Source organism: Falco rusticolus, chromosome 1, assembly GCF_015220075.1.
Source record: "Falco rusticolus isolate bFalRus1 chromosome 1, bFalRus1.pri, whole genome shotgun sequence".
Lineage (NCBI taxonomy): Eukaryota > Metazoa > Chordata > Aves > Falconiformes > Falconidae > Falco > Falco rusticolus.
The window spans coordinates 37,814,571-37,836,784 of NC_051187.1; the positions used below are offsets into that span (position 1 = coordinate 37,814,571).

At 36.4% G+C, this 22,214-nt stretch overlaps 2 protein-coding genes across 2 annotated transcripts in view; one reads left to right on the forward strand and one right to left on the reverse strand.

Annotated features, from left to right (window-relative positions):
* Positions 1 to 4,049, reverse strand: part of RSPH14 (radial spoke head 14 homolog) — a 92,042-nt gene extending 87,993 nt beyond the window's left edge. The window contains exons 1-3 of the mRNA XM_037410255.1: positions 3,851 to 4,049; positions 2,058 to 2,160; positions 1,743 to 1,861 (exon numbers count right to left, since the gene is read on the reverse strand). Coding sequence (XP_037266152.1) covers positions 1,743 to 1,861; positions 2,058 to 2,160; positions 3,851 to 4,049 — 421 coding nt within the window. The remainder of the gene's footprint in view (positions 1 to 1,742; positions 1,862 to 2,057; positions 2,161 to 3,850) is intronic.
* Positions 4,050 to 7,726: 3,677 nt separating this feature from the next.
* RAB36 (RAB36, member RAS oncogene family) lies at positions 7,727 to 21,476 on the forward strand. Its single transcript, XM_037400219.1, has 11 exons — positions 7,727 to 7,816; positions 8,534 to 8,622; positions 9,893 to 9,981; positions 12,572 to 12,637; positions 13,650 to 13,751; positions 15,462 to 15,526; positions 16,111 to 16,162; positions 17,565 to 17,646; positions 18,725 to 18,815; positions 19,368 to 19,487; positions 19,720 to 21,476. The coding sequence occupies exons 2-11, from the start codon at positions 8,554 to 8,556 to the stop codon at positions 19,782 to 19,784; spliced, it is 801 nt and encodes a 266-aa protein (XP_037256116.1). The 5' UTR covers positions 7,727 to 7,816; positions 8,534 to 8,553; the 3' UTR covers positions 19,785 to 21,476.
* Positions 21,477 to 22,214: the final 738 nt, after the last annotated feature.

Here is a 22,214-nt window from a genome sequence, read left to right on the forward strand (position 1 = left end):
TGAAATTAAATTTTCTGATTTTCTATAGTGATGGTCCTAAAGTTGTTAAGCCCACCATATTAATATCTCTCATATGGATTCAGTTATTCAGGACTTAAAAAATAGTTGCATGCATTTAAAAATACTTCTTTATGTTTTTTAGAATTCGTGTATACTAACTCAGCAAGACTTTAAGCACTCATTTAATTTTTTTAAGCACCAGTAATGTAACAGAATTCCTCAGACAAGGCACTTTGCCATGAATTTAAATACTATGGCTTTTTAATTGATCATTTTTATCTACTGAAATTTTAATTTTAAAATTAAAATTTTCATCAACTGGAAATGTTTAAGACTAATGTTCAGCTTGGAAAACTATTGAAATTATAACCATAGAGTCTAGAAATAAAAGTAACAAATCAATATAAATTCCTTCCATGTATAAAAGATTTAGACCACTATAAATATATGTAATATAAAGAAAGCACATAAAAGGTACAATGACCTATTCTTCTGGCAAGTCAAAGACAAATTCTCAGCTTGGATTCCTCTGTTTAGGCTGAAGCATTTAAAAGCTAGACGCGTGACTGATGTAATCAACTCAGCTTCTGCTTATCCTACTGGAGATAAATCACCATCACTAGAGCAGAATGCATCTCAGCCTAAACGATGCATATATCCGACTTTTTGCCACTTTAGATACTGATTTCTCTCCTGATATACTGGGAGGGTAGGACTATTAGCTCAATTTGACATCAGAAGTTAGGTGTAATTTATTACATTTTTACCTTCATATCTTACCAAGTCCATTTAACAATATTACCTAAGGGCAAACAATATTTGAATAAAATATGAGAAAAAGCAAACTTCTTCATTGTTCCTTGCACCACCCCCATGCTGGCTGGTTGTTTTGTTTTAAATTCTCTCCCTCCTGAAAGCAATGTCAAAGTGTACATTTAAGAAACTGAACCTATGAGCATAAGGTCAAAGATACATTAATACATAATCTGTGCATAGTCCACAGCTCAATGGATGGTGACCTTACTTACTCATTTACCTCCTCCTACCCCAGTGCTTGCAAGGAGCAAGGAAGGCATAAAAAAAATTTTGCAAAATTTGTACCTCCTAATGCCAGAAGAACTTTCTACAAATCCTGTGTACTGTACAGTTAGTGGACCATGATGAACAGCTGATCATCATTTTGACAAAAGAAAAGGACAAAGTGAATTTTTGATGCAAGATTCTAAAATACAAATTCAAGTGTGCAGTCCACACAACCTGTATCTTAAGCAGGTAGCCTTTACTTGTATAAGACCTAAGAAAATTACAGATCTAGCAGGATCAGTTACCCCAGTACACAGACAGGACTATTCACAGATGTATTATGTTAACATAGGGCATTTCACTTGTTAACTATGTAAAGCATGTTCTATATTTTGGCTAAGTATTCTCACTATTATTATACAATTTGCAAATTTTTGGAAGTGCAGAAACAGCTCTAGAAAACACAGTTGTCTCCACCAACAAAAAAGATGACGGTCATACATTTTAAATTGTTCAGATAGAATCCAAAGAATAAATTTTCATAGAAACACTAACTAAAGAAAATTAAGATGAGCAAAAATAGAAAAGATAATGGTTTTAGATATGATTTTCAAGGACAATGGAGTAAAATAAATTTGGAAGACATTACATGTGGAATCAGATAAAGTCACCTACCTGCTTTGCCTATTTGAATACTTAACTACTGAAAAAATCCCTACCTTCAGGCAGTTTTGCCATAATTTCAAAAATCTGGTGAATGTTCTTCCGACAGATATCTACTGGATCATCCAAGAGGTCAGTGATGGCAGAAATCACTCCATTTTGTATCAGCCCTTGCCTAAAAACAACATTGGAGGTCAGATTTAACTAAGCATAATAAAATATACATTATTTGTGAGATGCTTAATCTTAACTAAATAGTCTCATTTACATTGCACCTGTCTTGCCAAGACTTAGAAATTATGTTCTTGTTTCTCACTGAAACATCTTTTTCGCTTCCCATACCATTCAGTAAACTCTGGAATTATACCTACCTGCCAACATTATGCATAGCCATGATATAGAGGATTTGTGTTGTTTTTTGTCGGACAGTGCTGTCATGATGTAACAACAAAGTCTTCAGGTTATCCAAGAATCCTATGAGACACAACAGTTCATTTTAACATTTCATACCTTCAGCATATATAGCAACACTCTTATCTCACAATTTGAAGTGCAAATAATCAGATTTTTTATCTTGTACTGATTGTCCTATTGTCATATCTCAAGTAGAGAAGAAACTTTGAAGTTTCAAAGCCTACTGCCAAAAATGCCATGCTACAAACAAGCTGCTGCCTTGTATCAAGTTAAATCCTAATCTTGCAAATATTTATGAAGTGTTGTAACTCTAGAAGTAACTTAAGTCAGTAGAGCTATTGATGTTTTTAGAAAAGCGTGTTTTTGCAGGATTGACATATACAATTTTAAAGAATTTCTTTAGGTGTAGCATGGGCTATGTAAAAACATGCAGCGTTGCTTTTCACATGTAGAAATAAATTTGGTAAACCATTCATGATTATGTGTATACACATATATCACTGACGAAAAAAACCCAACAACCCCAAACAACCAACCATATTGCATTGCTTCAGCAGTTACTGTTAATCAAACAATAACTTCATAAATTTTGAACATGATTATTGGTATCTTTATGAGGAAAAAAACATGAAGGAAGAAAATGGAGAAGAAAGCAGTGGCAAACCAGAGGACTTCACTGTGACATAATGAGCTATGTAGATACACAACAGACTGCTAAAAATTGCAAAGGTAAGCTTGTGTGGGTTTTTTTCCAAAATCCAAATGTAGGACTCTTCCCAAATGCTGGGATAAAAGCTTTTGAAAATAGTGGTGGCCAGACATAATCCTGATGAGTATGATAAATTTGGTTATATTGTCTTGTATCTTAAATCCTTATGAAGTTCCAGGGGTTTTATAGACTCATTCTACAATCACTAAGACACTTCTGAGGAGTTCTGCATAAAAAGCTCTGGTTTTGTGTCTCCAGTAAAGTGGATGTGCCATGCTATTCACTGCTGAAGGAATGAATGGCAAAAGATGAGCTCACAGATTTTTGCAAATGAACTTGTAAGCCCTATTTAAATATTGTTTTATTAATTATCACTTAAAAAGTTGATCAGTTTTCTTCCTGTTATTATTATGGGATCTGAGATATGAGTATGTTGAGCACATCAAGCATGAAAAATACAGGAAGTTACTATCCTGTCATACCTGGTAGAAAATGCCTAACAAAGAAAAATATCAAGGGGGGCCTTTGCCATTTTTTCCTGCTTTAGGATAACTAAAAGCTTTTTCTTTTCTCCTTTCTAAATAAAATGTATTTAGTAGTTTTATGATATTAGAAATTCATAAATTCACTGCTTTTTTTTTTCCTGAAAGTTCATGGATAACAGGATTAGAAAAGATTCCAAGCAAATTAAATTTAACTGAGTAGCAAGGGGGTGGAGGTGGTTTTTCTAACTTTTTTAAAATTTGCCTAAGTTAGGATTAGCTAAAATTCAGAATAAAATAAGTAAGATTCTACACTGCTTTTGTATTTACATGTTGATAAAGCTTATAGTGAGCCATTGATAAATCTTAAAGTAAGGATACTCTTAAAATAACTGTCATGTATATGGCATCATATTCTTTACCTTTTTAAGGTAAAATAAGTAGAGATTAAAATAGAAAAAAATTCATGGCCATATTGTGTCATCAAAGATATTGCAAGGAAAAAAAGTAGCAGAGAAATATTTCTACGCACACACACTGTGTCAAAACTTAGGCTTACCTACTTCTATCACCTGGTAGACATTTTCTGGGTCATGGACCAGATCACAGAGCGTCATCAGTGCCTGCTGCTGAGTTAGCAGCTCAGGAGAACATAACTCTTCATTCAGCTTGGGAAGGGCCCTCCTTCCAAAAGCAAGAGGAGCTTTTGTGGGATCTATATCGGGGGGGAAGTTGCCTGAGATACGAGCATGTGCCATCCCAAATTTTCCTGGGAAGGATTTCCCCTCTCCCTAAAAATATTCCAAAATGTCTGCACCTGGTGACTGGACAGACAATGTACCAAAAAGGGAACTACTGACTTTAAACAGTCTTCCGTGTCCCAGAAGTGCTATTTTAGCACACAATCATTGTTGGGAAGCTATGAAAGCACAGACTGGAATGGTTTATGGTCATCAAGAATAACATCTGTTCTTCTGCTGAGTTGTCTTATCTGGTTTAATCCTGTACTGAATGCTGTAAAAGAGAGAGGGGGTGGGGGTATTATTGCAAGGTGAGGGAGGGAATGTTTTTCAAAGGGTTAAAGCAAAGTTGTCCCAAACCAGAGAATGGCCTCAAAATAGTATTCAAGCAAAAGCAAACAAACAAAAGAAAGCCATTCTTCAAAAACGCATTCTTTTAAAAGGGGTCTAGTTTAAACCCTCCCTCAGAATTCCTTAAAGTTTGAGAGTCTGTGGTGGCTGACCTCCTCCTTCCCTCTGTAAGGAAACCGGCTCAGCTGACATAGTATACAACTTCCAATATTGAAAACTGCGCAACATCAAAAAATCCCACCCAAAACAGCTGCAAAGTTTCAACAGCTGCCCTTCTTTCTTCACAACAAAAGAAACAGACTAAATAACCAAAGGCGCCCGGTCCCACCAACATGTCGCCGCCTCAGCCCGGCCGCGGCTCCCGCTCCTCAGCCCCTGTCAGCTGCGGCGCCGCCTTTCGCGCCCGCGTGCTCTCGTTGCCACAGCAACCGACTCTCTGCGTATGCCCCGATCCGTGAATAACAACTACGCAGCCAAGCGCAGAGCCCGGCCTTCCGTCAGCAGCGTAAATGCCGCGTTTGACGGTGGCTGCTGCCACAGAGCAACGTCAATGGCGTAGTTGGTGAATTAGCCGCCGGGGCCGCTAGTGGCGCGCTGAGGCGGGCGCGCAGAGGGCGGGAAGAGTGTGAGGAACTGGGGTGACGCCGCCGTCGGGTTGTAGCGTGGAGGCCTTTTTACCTCGCTTCTTTGCTGAAGCGTGGAAGGAGGCTCACTTTTCATACCGTTTTTAAAGTAATTTCAGTTGAACAAAATTGGAAAAAAATTTAAAAATCATACTGAACAAAATGGTGGTAAAGTTAATGGCAGAGCAGGCAAGTGCTGTGAGGTACCAGGGCTGAAGCGAGCTAGTAGCTTTGGACTAGGTTCTCTTTCCTAGTCTTCTCCAGAATATCATTATAAACAGCTAGAATGTGTAGCTGTTTCCATCATTATGTAGTTTGACAGAACTGTATTCAACACTGGGCCATCTTTTTTAGTATGACTGCTAAAAAGTAGTGTTGTTCAGAGGATGATATACAGGGAGAATGTATGATTGCAATGTTGTAGGACAACTTAAGGGTACTCTGGATTGTCAGATGTGATCAAGCATCAGGGAAAAAAAAAATCCTGAACAGCTTGTGCTATGAAAGGTTAGTTCTCAGTGCAAATAGAGAAGTCATTGAGATGTTTTTCATTATCTTTGAGTAACAATTATAATAATCAAAGTTCTTAAACTGGATTTTACAAAGCCAAAGTAATTCACATCAGCCAGATTAAAATACAGCACAGTCTGGTTTGTTGATCTTCAAAATCCATAAAAGAAAAATTACTACTTTTAAAAGTATTTTCTAGAAAGGATTGTCTTTTCTGCAACATTTTAGAGCCGATTATTTAAAGTAGAGGTCATTTTCCTGATTTAGATTAGACTTCCACTAACTATACATTTGTAAAGTTTCATCCTTTTTCAACAGGGAGAATGTGAATTTTTCTGAGTCTAGAAGGGGTAGAAGAAAATCAGAGACTTCTCTTGTCCTTCAGTGTTAACTGTTCTCATCCTTTTGGCGTGAATTATTCTATCTTCACCATAGCTTGGAATACTGATTTTGGTTAGTGGTCATGACATTAACTAATTTTTTGCAAAGCTTCTGAATGTCTTCCTCAAATCCTTTGTCTATCCACAGAATCTGCTGGTTCTGCTGTTCCTGTAATATTGATGTAAGGAAGGTTGTGATGCCATGGAGACACTATATTCCCAATCCTCCCTGGTGACTGAATCCCCTTCAGCTTTGTAAGAAAAGAAAAATCTGGATCTCAGTACCAATAATTCTCAGTATTTTTAGCAGCTTTGTATTTCTTAAATCATTGATCTTTTTCCTCTAATGGTGTGGCTAACTTGTTGATTTGGTAAATTAGGGTATGTCTATGTGTGTGTGAGATTTAGATTAAATACACTAAATGTAAATGAAGATGGTGCCTAAATTTTAAAATGTTTCTGTATAGTTGTCTTGGTCCCTCCTGTACTTTGGACTCACTGAGATACTGAAATTGTTGAATTGATTTTTGATGGTGTTTTGTTGGTTTGGGTTGGTTTGGTTGGTTTGTTTTTTTTTTGTTGTTGCTTAGTTTGTTAAAGAGCTCTAGGAGACGAGCAGTGAGTCAGCCTATGTATATATGACAGATCTTCACATCCTTAGGATGTGTTTAACTTGCGTTTTCCATATTCTTCTAGTTCGTGTTTGAAACTCTTACCGACAGAGTTCTTTTTGTTTTCAGAACTATTAAGACATAAACATTGCCATAAAATAATTAAAACTTGCCAAGAGGGCAGGAACACACCATTAAAAGGGTCTAGGTGTCTCTAGTTTTATACGGTTGCAAGTAGCATAGCAAGTAGATCTATGCATATAGTAATAAATAAATACTGTAATGTAACCTTTTGTGGTGAATAACCCATCAGCTGAAAATCTGGATTCTTTGGGGAGGAGTAGGTGTTTCAGTATGTTTGAGATCACATGAGTGTCTGAAGTGATTTAAAAACATTTCCTCACGAAAGAGAATAAAACGTTAATTAAAATAGCAGACTAGCAATTTTGTTGAGCATTATTCTTAGCATGGGGTTGTAAAACACAGCTATAGTTTTTTTGTTATATACTTACTCATTATTTAAAATTACTTGTCCACATTCAGTTGCCAAGCCTGTCCCAGCATTATCAAAATATGACTATTAGAATGTGAGAGCTTTCTTTTGTCCTGAGATTTGGAAATTTAAATCCTAATTAAATAAACAGCAGAATCTTTTTGCATCCTAAATTATGGTCTAGCATACTAAATGCTGTCTAAACTAATGAGTTCATTAACAATACTTAGGCAATACGAAAGAGCTGTGTGATTTCTTACTCCTTGTCTTTAGTTTGTTATGTTAGAAAGCAAGTTTACTAATGACTAGAAAGACATTTATAGAATCCAGAATGTCTCATTAGTAGCATGCATATCCTGACTCTAAAGCTGACATGGAATCAAGTTGAAATTCTGAAAAAAATCCCTCAGGAGTTTCTTTATAATTGCTACTATACTTAATATTAGCACTGTAACAGTTCCCAACTCTATTAGTTCCTTGTCTGCTGGGTTAATCCTGCTCTTTGTATCCATACATACAACTACCTGTGAGAAAAATGGAACTGTTTTCTTATATAGGATTATGGGATTATATAGGATTAGGGAACCATCGGGTTTATTAAGGAGCGCTTTCTGATCAAAGGAATCTGTATGACCACTAAATCCAGTTTGTTCTTTTAAACTAGGGCCCTATGTATAGGTAAATAACTCCAACTCCGCCTTCTCAATCTGTAAGGGAAGGGGAGGAAGGGAAGTGTTGTAAGCCTGTTGCTATGGCCACGCAGCAGCAGGCTGAGCTGTTTGTGTGGCTGGAATCCTGCTGCATCAGCTGCTGCACGGTGAGTTCTTCCTTACACCTTGCTACATGATGAATGTTCTTATTAGAAACACTCTTTTGACTGCCAGTAAGATATCAGTGCTCTATTAAGAGTCCCCTCCCCCAACAGCCCACGAGGTTTCATTGCATAACCAAATTGATATGTCTCAAGTGGGATATCTAAATGCATTTGCAGTTTTCATGTGAACATTATTCTTTTTCCAAGTCAGACTATATACTGATTTCATTTTTTCTGAACTGATCTTGGATGAAAGTGTGATGTTGTGCCAAGAAATGTAGCAGCTTCATCTTTCCTTCCTTTTTCTGACCAAATGAAATCTGGTATCCCTTAACATTTCTTAACGTGTACAGGGCAGAGGCATTTCAAACAGTGATGAGCAAGGTTTTTAAATTAAACACTGCAAAATCCTTTGAGGGCTAAACTGCAAACACTTATGTTGAATTAAGTGAACAATTCCCTGCCCTTCCACAGTATTAGAGTTGCTGTCTTGTAGTTTCAGAAAGACACTGTTTGCTACTACAGCTATGTGCACTGAAGTGGTCCCATTCATGTAAGAAACAGGTTTTCTTTAACACAAAGTCAAAAAACCTGCCAGTTGTACTGATAGGGGGAAAAAAATGATTCTGTAAGAACTGTTAATTTTTTTTATGATGTTTTCCCTGTATTGAGGCAATTCCTACATACTATGTTTCTCTTTATATATTTCCTGTCTGGTAGAATTTAATTGAATTTAGAGGATGAAGTCCAACTTAATGCATTTGGTTCCGCCAGTGAGTAGGGACAGAATAATCTCTCAGTTTCCAAAGGTAAGCATTCTTTAATCCCTCTGGTCACAGTATGTAGCACCTGCCACATTGAACTATATTTCCCTTGTGCTAATGGTATTTTAATTTAATGTACAGTTGTTGTCCTCTGCTAAAACTACAGATTGTTTAAGGATTTCTTTCAAAGATGAATGTGACTTCATGTTCCCATTCATGCTGATATCTTTAATAATAATCCTAATTTCTTCCTTTTTAATTTCTTCCTTTCCAACCTTTATGGAAAGTGACTTTTGCCACAGAATTGTTACCTTATAATATCCATCTTGTTATTTCAGCCAAACATTAATAATTACATGCTTAAAGAGTTCCTGCACCAAGGGGAAATAAGAATCATAGCTGATATTAAATATGCAAAAAGTCTAATTAGATCTATTTGGAGGTTTTGGTTGAAGAATTTAAGGCAATTTTAATTTTCTGTTTGTATAGTAACATTAGTCATACAGTAGATCAAATGTAGTAGGCACTGTAGACACACAGACAGAAAATATCGTTGGTGTCCCTGAAGAGTTTTGTATTTGAAGTATAACAGAGGAGTTAAGGACAGGGGAAGAACAAGGAATTAGCATTCTGTTTTTTCAATTGTTCAAAGGATCCTTTTAAAAAGTTGGCATTTTTTTCATGCTTGATCTCAGGCACGTATTTTGCTTTTAATTTTATGAAAACTACTACAGTATTTTAAGCAAATACAGAGTAAAATGAGTTTTTCTCATTTTTAACTAATGCCTAATTAAAAACTACTAATAAAAACAGTGCTTCACGCATAAAAGATCTAAAAGACTTCATAGTAATAATGACTTGCTGGTGGTATGCTCCCGTCTGTGTTTGTCTTGTGTTTTTATTTATCTTTTTATATATATAAAAAAATAAATAAATTACATTTTAATATAATATATTATTATATATAAAACAAAAAAAATGTGTTTTACGTTACTGGGATAATTTAAGGTACTTGCTGTTGTACAGAATGATGAGCAGATGTATTTGACTTTGGAAGTTTAGCTGGTGTTTGAGTGCTGACACTCGGAAAGGTAGTCAAGTGATGGCACTGTCCAAAGGAGTTTTTACAAACCTTACTGTGGGGAAGGCTTACTGCCTTCTAACCCAGGCTGTCCCTTTTCTTATGCCACGGTATCTCTGTGCTTGACAAACTCTTTGAATTAACCTTCTTATCTATTTTTTCCTTGCTGATTTGACTTCTTGCAAAGTAGACATTGCTTAGTATATCACAGTAGCTGTTCTCTCCTGTTTTCAGTGGTACACACCTGAGGCCTGTCTGCAGTTCAAAGAGCACTTTCATGCACAGGTCAGGACTGCTTGTCAGCAGAGCACTGGAACAGTTGGGTAAGGTTATAATTAACCAAGTATGCAACAAAGAAAGTATTTTGAGCTCTTTATAGCCTCCTTCCTTCATAGGCTTTTCCTCATCTTCCTCACTCCACCATGTTTCAAGGCAGCTAAGCCCGTGCACATGGCAGTTCTCTGACCTGTTTGACACTAAATGAATGAAGTGCCTCTTCTTCCTATAAGTTTCAAAGATACGTTTTCTGCTGGCATAAGTAGCATTGAAAAAATAGCAGAGCTGTTTAGCAACAAATAGTTGTTTAGCAACTTGGAACTAAACTCTTAGTTCAAAGATTAATTGACTGTTTAAAATTAGAGTTTAATTTTGCTCATGCAAGTCAGTATGGCAACCGAATTATAGAGCAGCTATAAGGAATAGGGCAGATCTAGCCCTGCTCTATTCTCTTTTTGTGTTCCAAATGAGCAGTTAATAAAGGCTTTGTGGGGATATAAACATAGAGCAGTTCTAATTTGCTTGAAACACATAAGAATCTAGCTTTAGTCTTTTAGAGGTATACATGCTGAGAAGTTCTCTTAAATGTTTCCATAAAACTGGAAGAAATTTCTGGTAAATATATGACACCGAAAAATCCAAATTAACTGGTTTATGCCCTAATAATAATATTTACGTTGGCTGGGGTTTTTTCTACATCATCTCTCTCTCAGAACTGTTACAAGTAATGATTTAATTCCTGAAGCATGGAAGAAGGCTAAACTGTGTTAGAAATCATCACTATTCAGTTAAAATAAATAGCTGTATGTTTTAGTAATAAATGCTTCTGTGTTCCACTGTGAAGGATCTTTCATAAAGTGAAGCTTCTATGAATACTGACGATTAGCTCACTATTCTTTCAAATCTAGAGTTGATGATTACCATGAGACTTGTCATGATATCCATCATGATATCCATCTTTAAACACAACTTTTTATTCATTTCACTAGGGAGTCTTGCTAAAAAAAAAACAAAACAAAACAACAACAAAAAAAGCCAAAATATGTCTCGATTAGAGACACAAGTGAGTTTATTGGTTTTTAGAAGCACAGTCACTGTCTTAGTTTCACATAAATTTATTACAAGTTTCTGGACAATTTTGCTAGCAACATGTGCTTTAATGAATTGAGGCATTTTATCCCTCCATAACCAAGATATATATATTTTTTTATTTATTTCCAGAGTAAAGCAACTTTCCAGTTCATTTATTCTGGTGACAGAGTATAGTTAAAAATCTGTACATTTTGGCTTTGTGAATAAAATTAAACCACTTTCACTGCTCTCTAGATATGGTTATTACTTGGTCATTTTTTGGAATGGGGGTGGGAGGCATAGACAACTGAGTCATTTGTGCAATAATTTTAAAGCTTGATGGGAATAACCATTACCTTCCTTTTCCATTATCCCAAGTAATGGAATCTTTCTTTGTCATTTGGAAAGATACTCTGCAAAATTCAGTAGCTAATGGCTGTATTTAAGACACTCTTGATATTCCATCAATGTGTTAAACTGTCTGATCTAGGGAGGTTTTTTTCCACAATGTGAATTAATGGAACACATACCTCTAAACCATCACTTTTTTGCTTTTTCCTTAAGGTCCTTGATTTTATTCAGTATTTTATCAGTAACAATTAACCAGGCAGACATATGTCAGCAGCTTAGGGGCCTGTGGCCACCCGGTTAGCATTGACTGGCACACAAAATGCCTTCTTTTTTTGGAAATATTAGTTATGCAGCTTACCAGTCAAGATTTGGACTATTTAGAATAGATAACTTGGAAGCCTGATACAAACAGAAATAGTATCCAATAGAAGATTAATTCCTTTGTTTAAAAAGCCAGTCCTTGATACAAAAGAACATTAAATCTCTTAAGCCATTTTTGTAGCATGTGCACGGGAGAAGTCAATCCAAGTTTAGCTCAACAAATACATTTACACTCACTTAGCCACCTGTATCTCCTAAAAGATACACCACATTTCAATTTTAAGAATGCAGGCTGAGTCACCTAAAGCCCATCTGCTGTATTCTGTGGGGGAACCCAGAGCAAAGTGGATTATTTGCATGAAGCCAGCTTCAGATTAATATTATTCTAGATAGCCAGAAAATTTATTGGCTCTAACCATGTGGGACTTTTTCCAGAGACAGATTCTGCAGTGGGTTCTTTTATTATCAGTGATTCCTTGTTTCTACACTTAGGACTTGATTTGTACTATTAATGAGAAACTTGTGATTAATTTAAATTAAAAGGATGCAGATAGTCTGTGGTCTTGTGTGCAAGCTGCCAAATGTATGTACTTGTAGTGAAAGCAATTTTAATAGAAAAGAATTTATGTCCCACTGGATTATATTTAAGAAAAAAGATGCAGAGTAAGAAATGGACTATTTCTGCTCCAGGGGGGTTTGGGATTTTTGGTGACCTTCTTTTTCTTTCTTACAATTTAAGACTCTGGTCCTGCAGCCCAGTGGCGTTTAGGTAAACCGGAGTCACAGGTACATGTGCTCATCACTTACAATTTAAGGATCTAAATCAGAATGTTTAGAGAGAGAATGTTGAAATTGCTACTAAAAACATGTAATGTTTTCAAATATTTATAACAGGCTGAAAATATCCAAAGTGGTTATGGTAGGAGACCTGTATGTTGGGAAAACCAGCCTTATCAACAGGTACAGTATAGCTCAGCAAACTGTTTGATTCTGCTGTTTCTCAAGTGAATGTTATAATGTTTCCATTCCTGTCCATTCAGTATGGTACTTCATGGTTCTGTTTTGAACCATGATTTTGTTATTAAATGAAAGACAAAACAGAGTCTACAGTATGAGACAAGCTTAATATACCAACACAGAAAGTCATGCTCTGGCACTTCAATAAGTATTTGTTATATTCTGAACTGTTTTAATCCAGTCAAATATGATACAGTGTTTCCTTAAGAAATCTAGTCTAAAGGCTGGTACAATCAGCAGATCAAAAAAAATATAAATCTTTCCAGTGTCTGAGTCTTGGTTTCATGTTTTCTCATTACTTGTAGTGTTGTTCATGGAAACATTTTTAAGTCATCCTTGTGTGGGTACCTGTACTCATTTCTACAGCTGCAAGTCTGTAGAGGAAGCTCAGGTTTTCCCATAGGTTATAAAGTATAGACAGATAAAATGCAGAATGCCTTAAAGAATAGCTATTTGATTCTTTACTGGATATGGAAAAACAGCTCTTGTGCTTTTTGTATCTGAGTCCAGTGGACAGATCATTGAATTTCTGTAGCTTATGATCACTGTGACAACTTCCTATGTTTGTGTTTTATTATTATTATTTCTTCCACATTCTAAAGTAGATACAGAAAGTTTTTGATTTCAATGATTAATCATTTGGATCATTATTTATGACCCCAAATATATTCCCTTGTAAATAAAACTGTAAGATACTGTATCTTCCTTGACAGTACAGAGATATTTTATTCTGATTCTCATCTGATCCTGAGAGCTTACTGGGTGTATATGCTTTCTAGTTTATCCAGTACCTCCTTCTTTAAATTAGTTTCTTGGTGGTTTTATATATACTTCTGCAATATATGGCCACTCCACAGTTAGTTAATTCTTTTCTTCCTAGATAGTGTTAGTTTTGCAGTTGTTTTTAACTGGGTGTCAGTAGCATTTCATCCTCTTTTTCTTTTTTTAATTACAGATTTTGTAAAGATAATTTTGACCGAGACTACAAAGCAACCATTGGAGTGGATTTTGAAATTGAACGTTTTGAAATAATCGGAATACCATATAATCTCCAGATGTAAGTTGAAACAGCATGGTTAAGCATTGCACATAGTACAGTCTCAGCAGAGCTTGAATTGCTGCAGGCTTTAGTGGAATAATATTTTTTTTTTAAATAATAAAATTGCACAAAGAATAATGCGATCTGAAAAACAGGTTCTCTATGTGGACTTGCAGTTTTAGTAAAATTTTTACTCTTGGATTTCTCATGCCTAAAAAATGTTCTAAGTTTGTCAATGAAAATTCATCTTGGATGTCTTGTGCCATTTCAGTGGAGTTCTGCCTTTTTTACGCAAGTTTCTTGAAAGAGAAGTGGAAGCTTTTGGCACAGACTTTGTCCAGTTCTCCTGTTACACCGTTGTGTCATTTGAGTTTAGCAGGCACAATGAGCACTGAACTTGACCTTACTGTGAGTTTTATCCCTGCAGCCGTTGAAATTAATGGTAAGGTGTCCAGTGATTTCAGCATCTCTTAATTAGGGACTAATTGATTTTCCCCAAATTGTAGAAAGACTGGGGTGTTTTTTATTAAAATGTGAACCTAAAAATCTTTGATTTTCAGCTCTGTTTATTAGACCAGTGGGAATACTGACCTTCTCTTGCAAGCTTTGGTTCTTTGTTACTTTGTAACAAATAACTTCGTTATTTTCAGTGGCTAGCTATATTGTTCTGTAGAGGGCGTTACTGATTCATCTGTGCTGTAGTGTGACCTACAGCAGAAATAAGATGCTTTGCTTGAAGTATTTCAGTGCCTGAATCTTAAAAGCCTTTTCACTTGGGAACACATTTTTTTCTGAGGGATCATTGATATAAATAGATGGCTAGTGGGATTTACTGAAGAATACTTGGAAATCCATTTCCCACTGATTTCAGTACCATTGTGTGTTTGAAAATTCTGCCAGGTGCTATCCTTTTGGGATTTGGATCCTTCTAAAAATCTAGACTGATGCATCAGTATTTTGCAAGCTGAAGAAATAAGGTTCATGAGCTACTAGATGTCAGGTTGCATTATCTGCAGGATCTTCAGTGGCAGAGTAGAACATTTCCATATGATAAGCAATAGTGCCCCCTCTTGCTGAGAGACTTCCATAGAAGATAAATTTGCAAGTATCCGTGACTGGCAGTACTAAGCTATAACAAAAGCCCAAACCTCTGTAGTTCTGTCAGTAGCTGAGAGGACTGCATATCATGTTCGTTAATAAGAAGCACATTCTTGATTTTTCTTTTAATGGTGTCATTAGTACATGGTACACTGAGCTGTAGGTCTCTAGTTTGTAGTGTATAGACAGATATCATATCTAGCAGTTGCCAGACTCTAATATGGGCAGATATATGATTTAGCTAGTACTAGCACAGAATTTTTTCAAAATTAGATTGCCCTAGAAACACATCAAAATGACATAGATGAGGAAAACATGTTTTAAGAAAAGGGTATTACCACACAGAATACAAATATTTGAATTGAGATTCCAAATGACCAGCATTTAAAAAAAAAAAAAAAAAAAGATAAAACCAGAGTTCAAATGTCTTCATTAAATATTAGAACTTTACTGTGTTTCTATCAGTAGTTAATGAATAACATGTTCCAGATGGTAACAACTTCTCTGGTATCACATTCTTCTCCAACCTGTACCAGTCTGCTGCTTCATTAGTGTGTTTACTCAGGTTACACTGGCTTTCATTAACCTGAAATTTCTTTTTTTTTTTTTTCTTCCCCCCCCATTGCACAGATGGGACACAGCAGGTCAGGAAAAGTTCAAGTGCATTGCATCTGCTTACTACCGAGGAGCAGAGGGTGAGAACAATATTAATTTGATCCTGGCTGTGACAGGAGCTTGTACTTTATATGGAAACATGTATGCATATGTGCTCCATGGAAAGGTACCTGTAGACACAGTGTGGTAGAACGGATTGTCGTTTCTGGAGAGAATAAGGGACTAAAATGATCATGAATTGGTATGTTATCACACCTGCAAATTCTGAATGTTCTGATAATACGGTGGTAAAAATTGGCACTTCTGTCTAGGGGGAAAAGAGTTTGGGTAAGATTATTGCTGAAATTAGAAGTGTATACGTCTGGTGTTCCACATGGTAAGAGACAATTTCTGCAGTAATTGGTCACAAAATAAAAGGAGTAATAGAGCTATAGACTGCAGACTACAGGTAAAGACTAAATTAGGTTGAAGACTGAGAACTCCAGTCTTACTGGGTGCTGGAAGACTACGCATTTGCTTATTCTTTTCCCTTCTCCATCTCATCCGTCTTAAATCTGCTCTTGCTCTTTATATGTAAGCATTCTCTCTGTTCAACAAGGTAAATTGGAGAGACTTCTGATACACTTTTTAATTACTTTTTTTCTGTTCTTGTCTTTTGTTGCAGTTATAATAACAGTGTTTGATCTGGCTGATATCCAGACTTTGGATCACACCAAGTAAGTTTCTGTATTTTGGCTTAGCCTTTACAGCTTTTACAGCAGGTATAATTCCCATGGATAGCCTGTAGCTGCTGAGAACTTGATGGATCGTGAGTGTATCTTCTGTTGAGCTAAGAAATGAAGAATGACTGTCACTTCTTTGGATTACATAGGGTGGGATTTTTCTGAAGAAAATGCAGAGTGTAAATTTGAAATACTTACCCTTGACTTCCTTTATAATCAGTGGAGAGAAAAAGGTGCTTCAGTAAGAACTTGATCCTTCCACAACTAGACATGCAGGAAGAGATGAAGTGCACCCCAAAAGCATCCTTTTTTTTCCCCCTCTCCATTTCCTCTAAACAGAATAACAGGCTGGAACCTGATGTGGATGGTGAGATTGAGATGCATCTTGTGCATAATGTCTCAAAAGCCTCTCATTTTCTAGATGTGCTGCTAGCCTGGAATTGTTTTCTTTCTCTAATTTCTGTGATGATTCTGTTGGGAGATAAGCTGTCAAAGAGAGGAGAGAAAATTAAAACCTCAGAGTATGCATAGTATAGCTGAACTTACTGGTTCAGATACATGTGATGTTTTGGTTACAACAGCACGCTAATTGCTATGAGTAAACTTGATCTGCTTTTAGCACAGCCTGAAAAAACCCTACATGAATCTATGATCCACATTGTTGTTGCCAGCTCAGAGTATATGTATTCCTAACATACTGTTGTGACTGTAATGCAGGTACATGTTTTTTTACAATGTATACTGTCTTATTGCAATGTGTATTAGACTGCTGCTGTGGTACTTAGCTCATTTACATAGGACTTTGTAAAATAATATATATATTAGTGTCTTTGCTTGGCTGGAAATAATTGAAGCCTATGAACCTGATCTCCCACACACATACACACTCCCTTCCCTCCTTGACGTGTTGGATGACTCAAAAGGAACTTGATTGCCAGAGTAACAAAAATACAAAAGCTTATAAGACAAGAATCATGCAGCCTTCACAGGGAGCTGTTTTATAATGCTGACTATATTATTTCACTCTTCTTTGTTCCTGTTTGTGTCTAATCTTCTATGTTGTTCATGTCTTTTCCTCTGCTTCTTGTTTTCTTATTCCTTATCTCAATCAAAACTTTGCCCCCTCCCTTACAAGGAAAAATACCCTCTCTGGGTGGTAAAGTCATTGTTGAATTTGCACTCTACAGTGGGTATGTTTGAACTTTTCATTAGTGGAAGGCATGTATTCAGAGGAGTTGGAATAACTCCTGGGGTTTTTCTGCCTAGAAGAAAAGGCTTTTGATATCTTCACATAAGTTTATCCTCTCACTTTTCATGTGACCCTGTTATCTGTCACTTTCTCCTATATCCCTCACTCCCTCTGACTGATTGTATGATTTCTTTTTATTTATTTCAGACAGTGGCTAGAAGATGCACTGAAGGAGAATGAGCCAGATTCCAGCTTCATCTTTCTAGTTGGAACAAAAAAAGATTTGGTGGTAAGCAAACTGTATGCAGATAAGGAAATCAGATTTCCCCTAGTTCCTCCAGTGATCTCCCTTAAAAGTTGTACACAATGTTGAGATGAAGACCTTGAGGGAAAAACCTAAACAGAGAGATCATTAGAGGTCTATAGAACAGCACACTTGGAACCAATTTAAGAAGTTGCTTTCTGAAAAAATGGGTAGTTGGTGAAATCTCTGTGTCTCCATTCCTTGCATGACATTTTTCAATCGCATACAAACAACTGAGAAGTGAGAGAGGGTGCACAAAAGAATAGAGTACTTAATGATCTTGAAGTTTTTCTTGGGTTTTGGTTTTTTTTTAGGGACAGTGTGTTCATTATTCAGGAACAGGGAACAATTCTTACTTAACTGAATATGACACAATTTTTGGAAGAACGGGATATAATGCACTCAACCTATACCACTCTGAGTCTTGTGTTTGTCTTCCTGTAGCTGTCAATACTTAATTCTTGAAAATTTCAAAACAAACTTGCTTCTTGTGATGCTTAGTTGATTCTCTTTTTTTATTTTCCACCCCTCCTGGCTGCCACAGTATCAGTTATGCAGCTTGTTTCTTACCCTTCACTGAAAAAAAGTCCCAGAAAACTGCATGTCTGTCAGGTTTTTTCTAGTACTTTGTGTTGCATATGCTGCTTTTTCTGAGTTGCAGTAAAAGCTAAATGGGCCAGACATTTGAGGATGCAGATCTGAAGTGTTGCAGCTTTTCTGCTGAGAATGATGGAGTGACAAGAATTTAAAGACCAGTAACTGGACTGTTGTCTTTATAGCTCCCTACAACATTATATAGTTACATGCAACGGTCACACTTGTTAACACTTTTTTTTTTTATTTGTTTCAATGCTGTGGGTGAATGGAGACTTCCATTTTAAAAGCAGTACAAAGTACTTGAATATTCTTGCAATTGTATCTGATTGCAAAAGTTCTAAGGCAAGGTCAGAAAGGCCACTGTGATAACTGGAAGCATCACAGTATAGGTGCTAGCAGTACCTTTATGTTATTACCAGCCCAGATACATGTCTTATGTTAAAGTTATGCCACATTTTTTATTCAGTCAGATGCTGTGTGTGAAAGGACAGAGCTAGATGCCATCCGCTTTGCAAATGAGATGCAGGCAGAATACTGGTCGGTTTCAGCCAAAACAGGTAAGTTACTGCAAAGGATGTAAAAATAGCATAACTACAAAGGCTTATGTTAAGGTGGAAGGAAGTTAAGGTTCCTGGTCCCACCATTCCCATACAGATTTTTCTGTTGTTCTTGCATTTTGTTGCTATTGGAAACTTCAGGTTTATTAATGATTGATTTTATTTGAGCATTTGTATGTGTGCTTGCACTGTCATGTTTACTGAAAGGAGTACTTGAGCTGCTGTGCAATGTCTAAGCATGTTTAATTCATAGGTAGTTACATAACTACACGTGTGCACTGCTACTCAACATTAGCAATGAAGAAAAGATTATAGCACCAACTGAATTCTCTGTGTTGCTGACTAAAACTAGGAGTATGGTACAGGATACAGTATTCCAGACTAAGAAAATGAGAAATTCTCTCTGCAATGATCAGAATGGAGGACAGATTGCTGGAGAGGCCTGTTCTGTCCCAGTATTGAGGAGTGATCTATTCATAGATGTGCTTGTTATGCTTGATCATGTGTCGATGTGCAGTTGTAAAACCACATAATTTCTGTCCTGTTTCCTAGGGGAAAATGTCAAAGAGTTCTTCTCCCGAGTTGCTGCCTTGGCCTTTGAACAGTCCATGATAAAGGAGCTGGAGAAAACTGCTGGGCACATGACCCAGATTGGGGCAGGGGACCTCATCGGTATGTTAAGTTTTGCAGTTTTTGTGTATTTTCCTTGTTTACAGTCTGAAGAACTGGGGAGGCTTTTCAAGCATTAAAAGCCCATTTCGAACAGCTGCAAGCATATTCATGTCATCATCTACCCGAGTTCTAGCGTATAGGGGTGACTAGGGCTGCATTTTGCTTTTGTTACCCTTGTATTGGATGGTATAATTTCTTGTGAATTGATTTTAGAACTTCTTTGTTTCTACAGAACTGGAAAAGAAAACGATGGAAATCTCAGAAGGCAATGCTCAAGTCAGCCTGAACTGCTGCTAACTGTCGACTGTTTCTGCAAGCACCATGCTTCTCTGTAGTCCAGCACAGAGTGCCTGCAACAACAGTGGCTCTCAAACCAGAAATAGAAAGTTTTCTTTTTGGAAACGAGGGAGGAAAAACTTATCCAAACTTTCTTTCTGAGAGTTCTCTTGCTACTGCAGGCTCTCTCATGCAGGATGGTACAATTGTTACGTAAGTCTTTCACTGTGTGGTGGAAACATAACATCCTTGTCTTCATGCAAGAAGACATTGCCAGTGCCATGTGCTCAGCTGTCTGCCAGAAACACTTGTAGTCAAAAGTATAAAATTTGCAATTTTAGTAGGTTGTTCTTTGATAATTCTCTAGAAATCTTAAATAACAAAGTTGCGTTTTCATGGGGCCAGAAAAAAAATGGCAGTTCAGAATGAAGAGTGCTATCCATATGTTTTTGCTTTTTAAGATCGTAGTAATAAAATAACTCTGACTTACTTTTATGCATTCCAAATACTTTAAAACTGTTCCAAAATAAATCTTTTTAAATAACAGGTATGGAAGTACACAAATGCAGACTGCATAGTTTCCACTGTGGTTTCTCCATCCAGGAAAAAAATCTGTGTTATTTCTATTTTTCCACTTGAGAATCAGAGCCCAGTGTTTAAATATTTCCAAGCCTAGGAGAAGTCTAGGTAGGAACTTTGTTGGTTTATCCCAGCTGTCTAATATTTTGAAAATGTTACCAGATAAGAATGCTATTCTTTTCTACTCTATTGAGTAAGAAAGAGTGGCTACATAGGTGTGTGGCATGGAATACATTAAATATAGTATTTTTACCTTCCAGAGAGGATGGGGAATCCTTCTCTGGTTTGATCTTCATGAATATTGTCTACATTGCAGTTCTACTTTGTTGCTAAGAGTAATGACTTCTTAATTTTTTTCTAACTTCTTTTGTTTGTTTGTTTGTAGTAATGTAACGTGATTCTGGAACCATACACATTCTCAGTCATGAACTTGCTCATCCCTATCTGTGGTAGGAACTCTGAGCTGGTAAGATTAGATTTGATGCTGCTGCTAAATTCAGTCACTCTATCTGCTTTTACTGGATAAGTAAAAAATTTGATCACTAGGTGCTGGGAGCAATTTGCTCTGCTACTTAATAAAAGCTGTAATGGTAGAGAAATGGTTTTGCCATTTGGTGAAAAGACTTGCAAGTGTGTGTGGATTTAGAGGGATGGGGATAGATGGAGTTCTCCAAAGCAGACACATCCATGCTAAGCCCTAAGGTACTTGTATGAAGATGTCATTACTGAATGCTTACAGTAGAACCTGCTCTTTGGACATGCTGCTGTGACTTGGTGTGCTGGCTGGATCAAAAAACTATTGCCCTAGTTTTGCCTTTTCAAATACCCTTTGACATAACCTTGTGCATTTAGTTCTTTAGAAATTACAATCATTGTTTAGTGGGGAGAGATTAGCTCTGGGTACCACTGAATTTCATCAAAGTAAAGCAGCTTTACAGTGCTCCTCTGCCCTTTGGGCAACAATGGCTGATGCCAGAAGATATTCCTGTTATAAGTCATTCCTGCTGACAAATGACATTGCAAGAAATTGCTGTAAAAAGTATTTGGTCAGTATTAGTGAAATTGTATTACTGTGATTGAATATGATAATTAGTTTTAAACTGAAAAAGTACAAAAGAAGTGAAATACACTCATTTTATTTCCCTCTAATTTTTCCAGTATTTCACTGAATTTTAATGTTCAGTTCTGAGTATCTAGTTAGTGATATTTCTCTAAAGATAAATCAGTGCTGTACATCTTTTGCTTGCATGAAACCGTACAAATTTATGGTCCTTCAAAATTACTGTAAGCACTGAAATGAAAGAATTAACAAAGGAATCAGTGGGACAACAGAAAGACTGCTTCTCTAGAAATCTGTCAGCAGCTTATAACTCCATACTTCTAAGATTCAAATCCAGCATTAGATGCTATGGTGGCATAAAAAAAAAAAAAGTGGTACATCTTCCATAATGCTTTAAATTTCACACTGCAGCTATTTTAAATGGAGAAAGAAAACCTATGGACAGGTATAAGTTACAGTTTCTTAAGATGTTAATTCAGTCATTACAGAAACAACAGCATCTGGAAAACTGGTTATATCAGGACCTTTCAGATTTGAGCTGCTGAGAAAATAAAGATATTTAATAAATCTGTGCATCAAACTGAAAATACTCGACTCTCTGCCATTTTTCCCCCAGATTGGACAAAAGATGATTTAAACATCCTTCTTATTACTTGTATTTTCTTATGACGTAAATTAGAGCAGCTTCATGAAATATGATGAATAGAGTTCTAGGAACTCAGTGTCTTTTTTTTTATTATTGGACAATCTTCACTTTGGCAATTGTGCTAATTCTGTTGGCAAAGACGCAAATGTAGCATTTGGTGGAGAGT

Excerpts from the sequence above, each read along its gene's own strand:
- RAB36 (XM_037400219.1), top strand. The coding sequence starts at position 8,554 with ATGAAGTCCAACTTAATGCATTTGGTTCCGCCAGTGAGTAGGGACAGA. Across the intron at positions 9,982-12,571 it reads CAGAGCACTGGAACAGTTGG|GCTGAAAATATCCAAAGTGG; the intron begins GTAAGGTTATAA and ends TATTTATAACAG. Across the intron at positions 15,527-16,110 it reads TTACTACCGAGGAGCAGAGG|TTATAATAACAGTGTTTGAT; the intron begins GTGAGAACAATA and ends CTTTTGTTGCAG.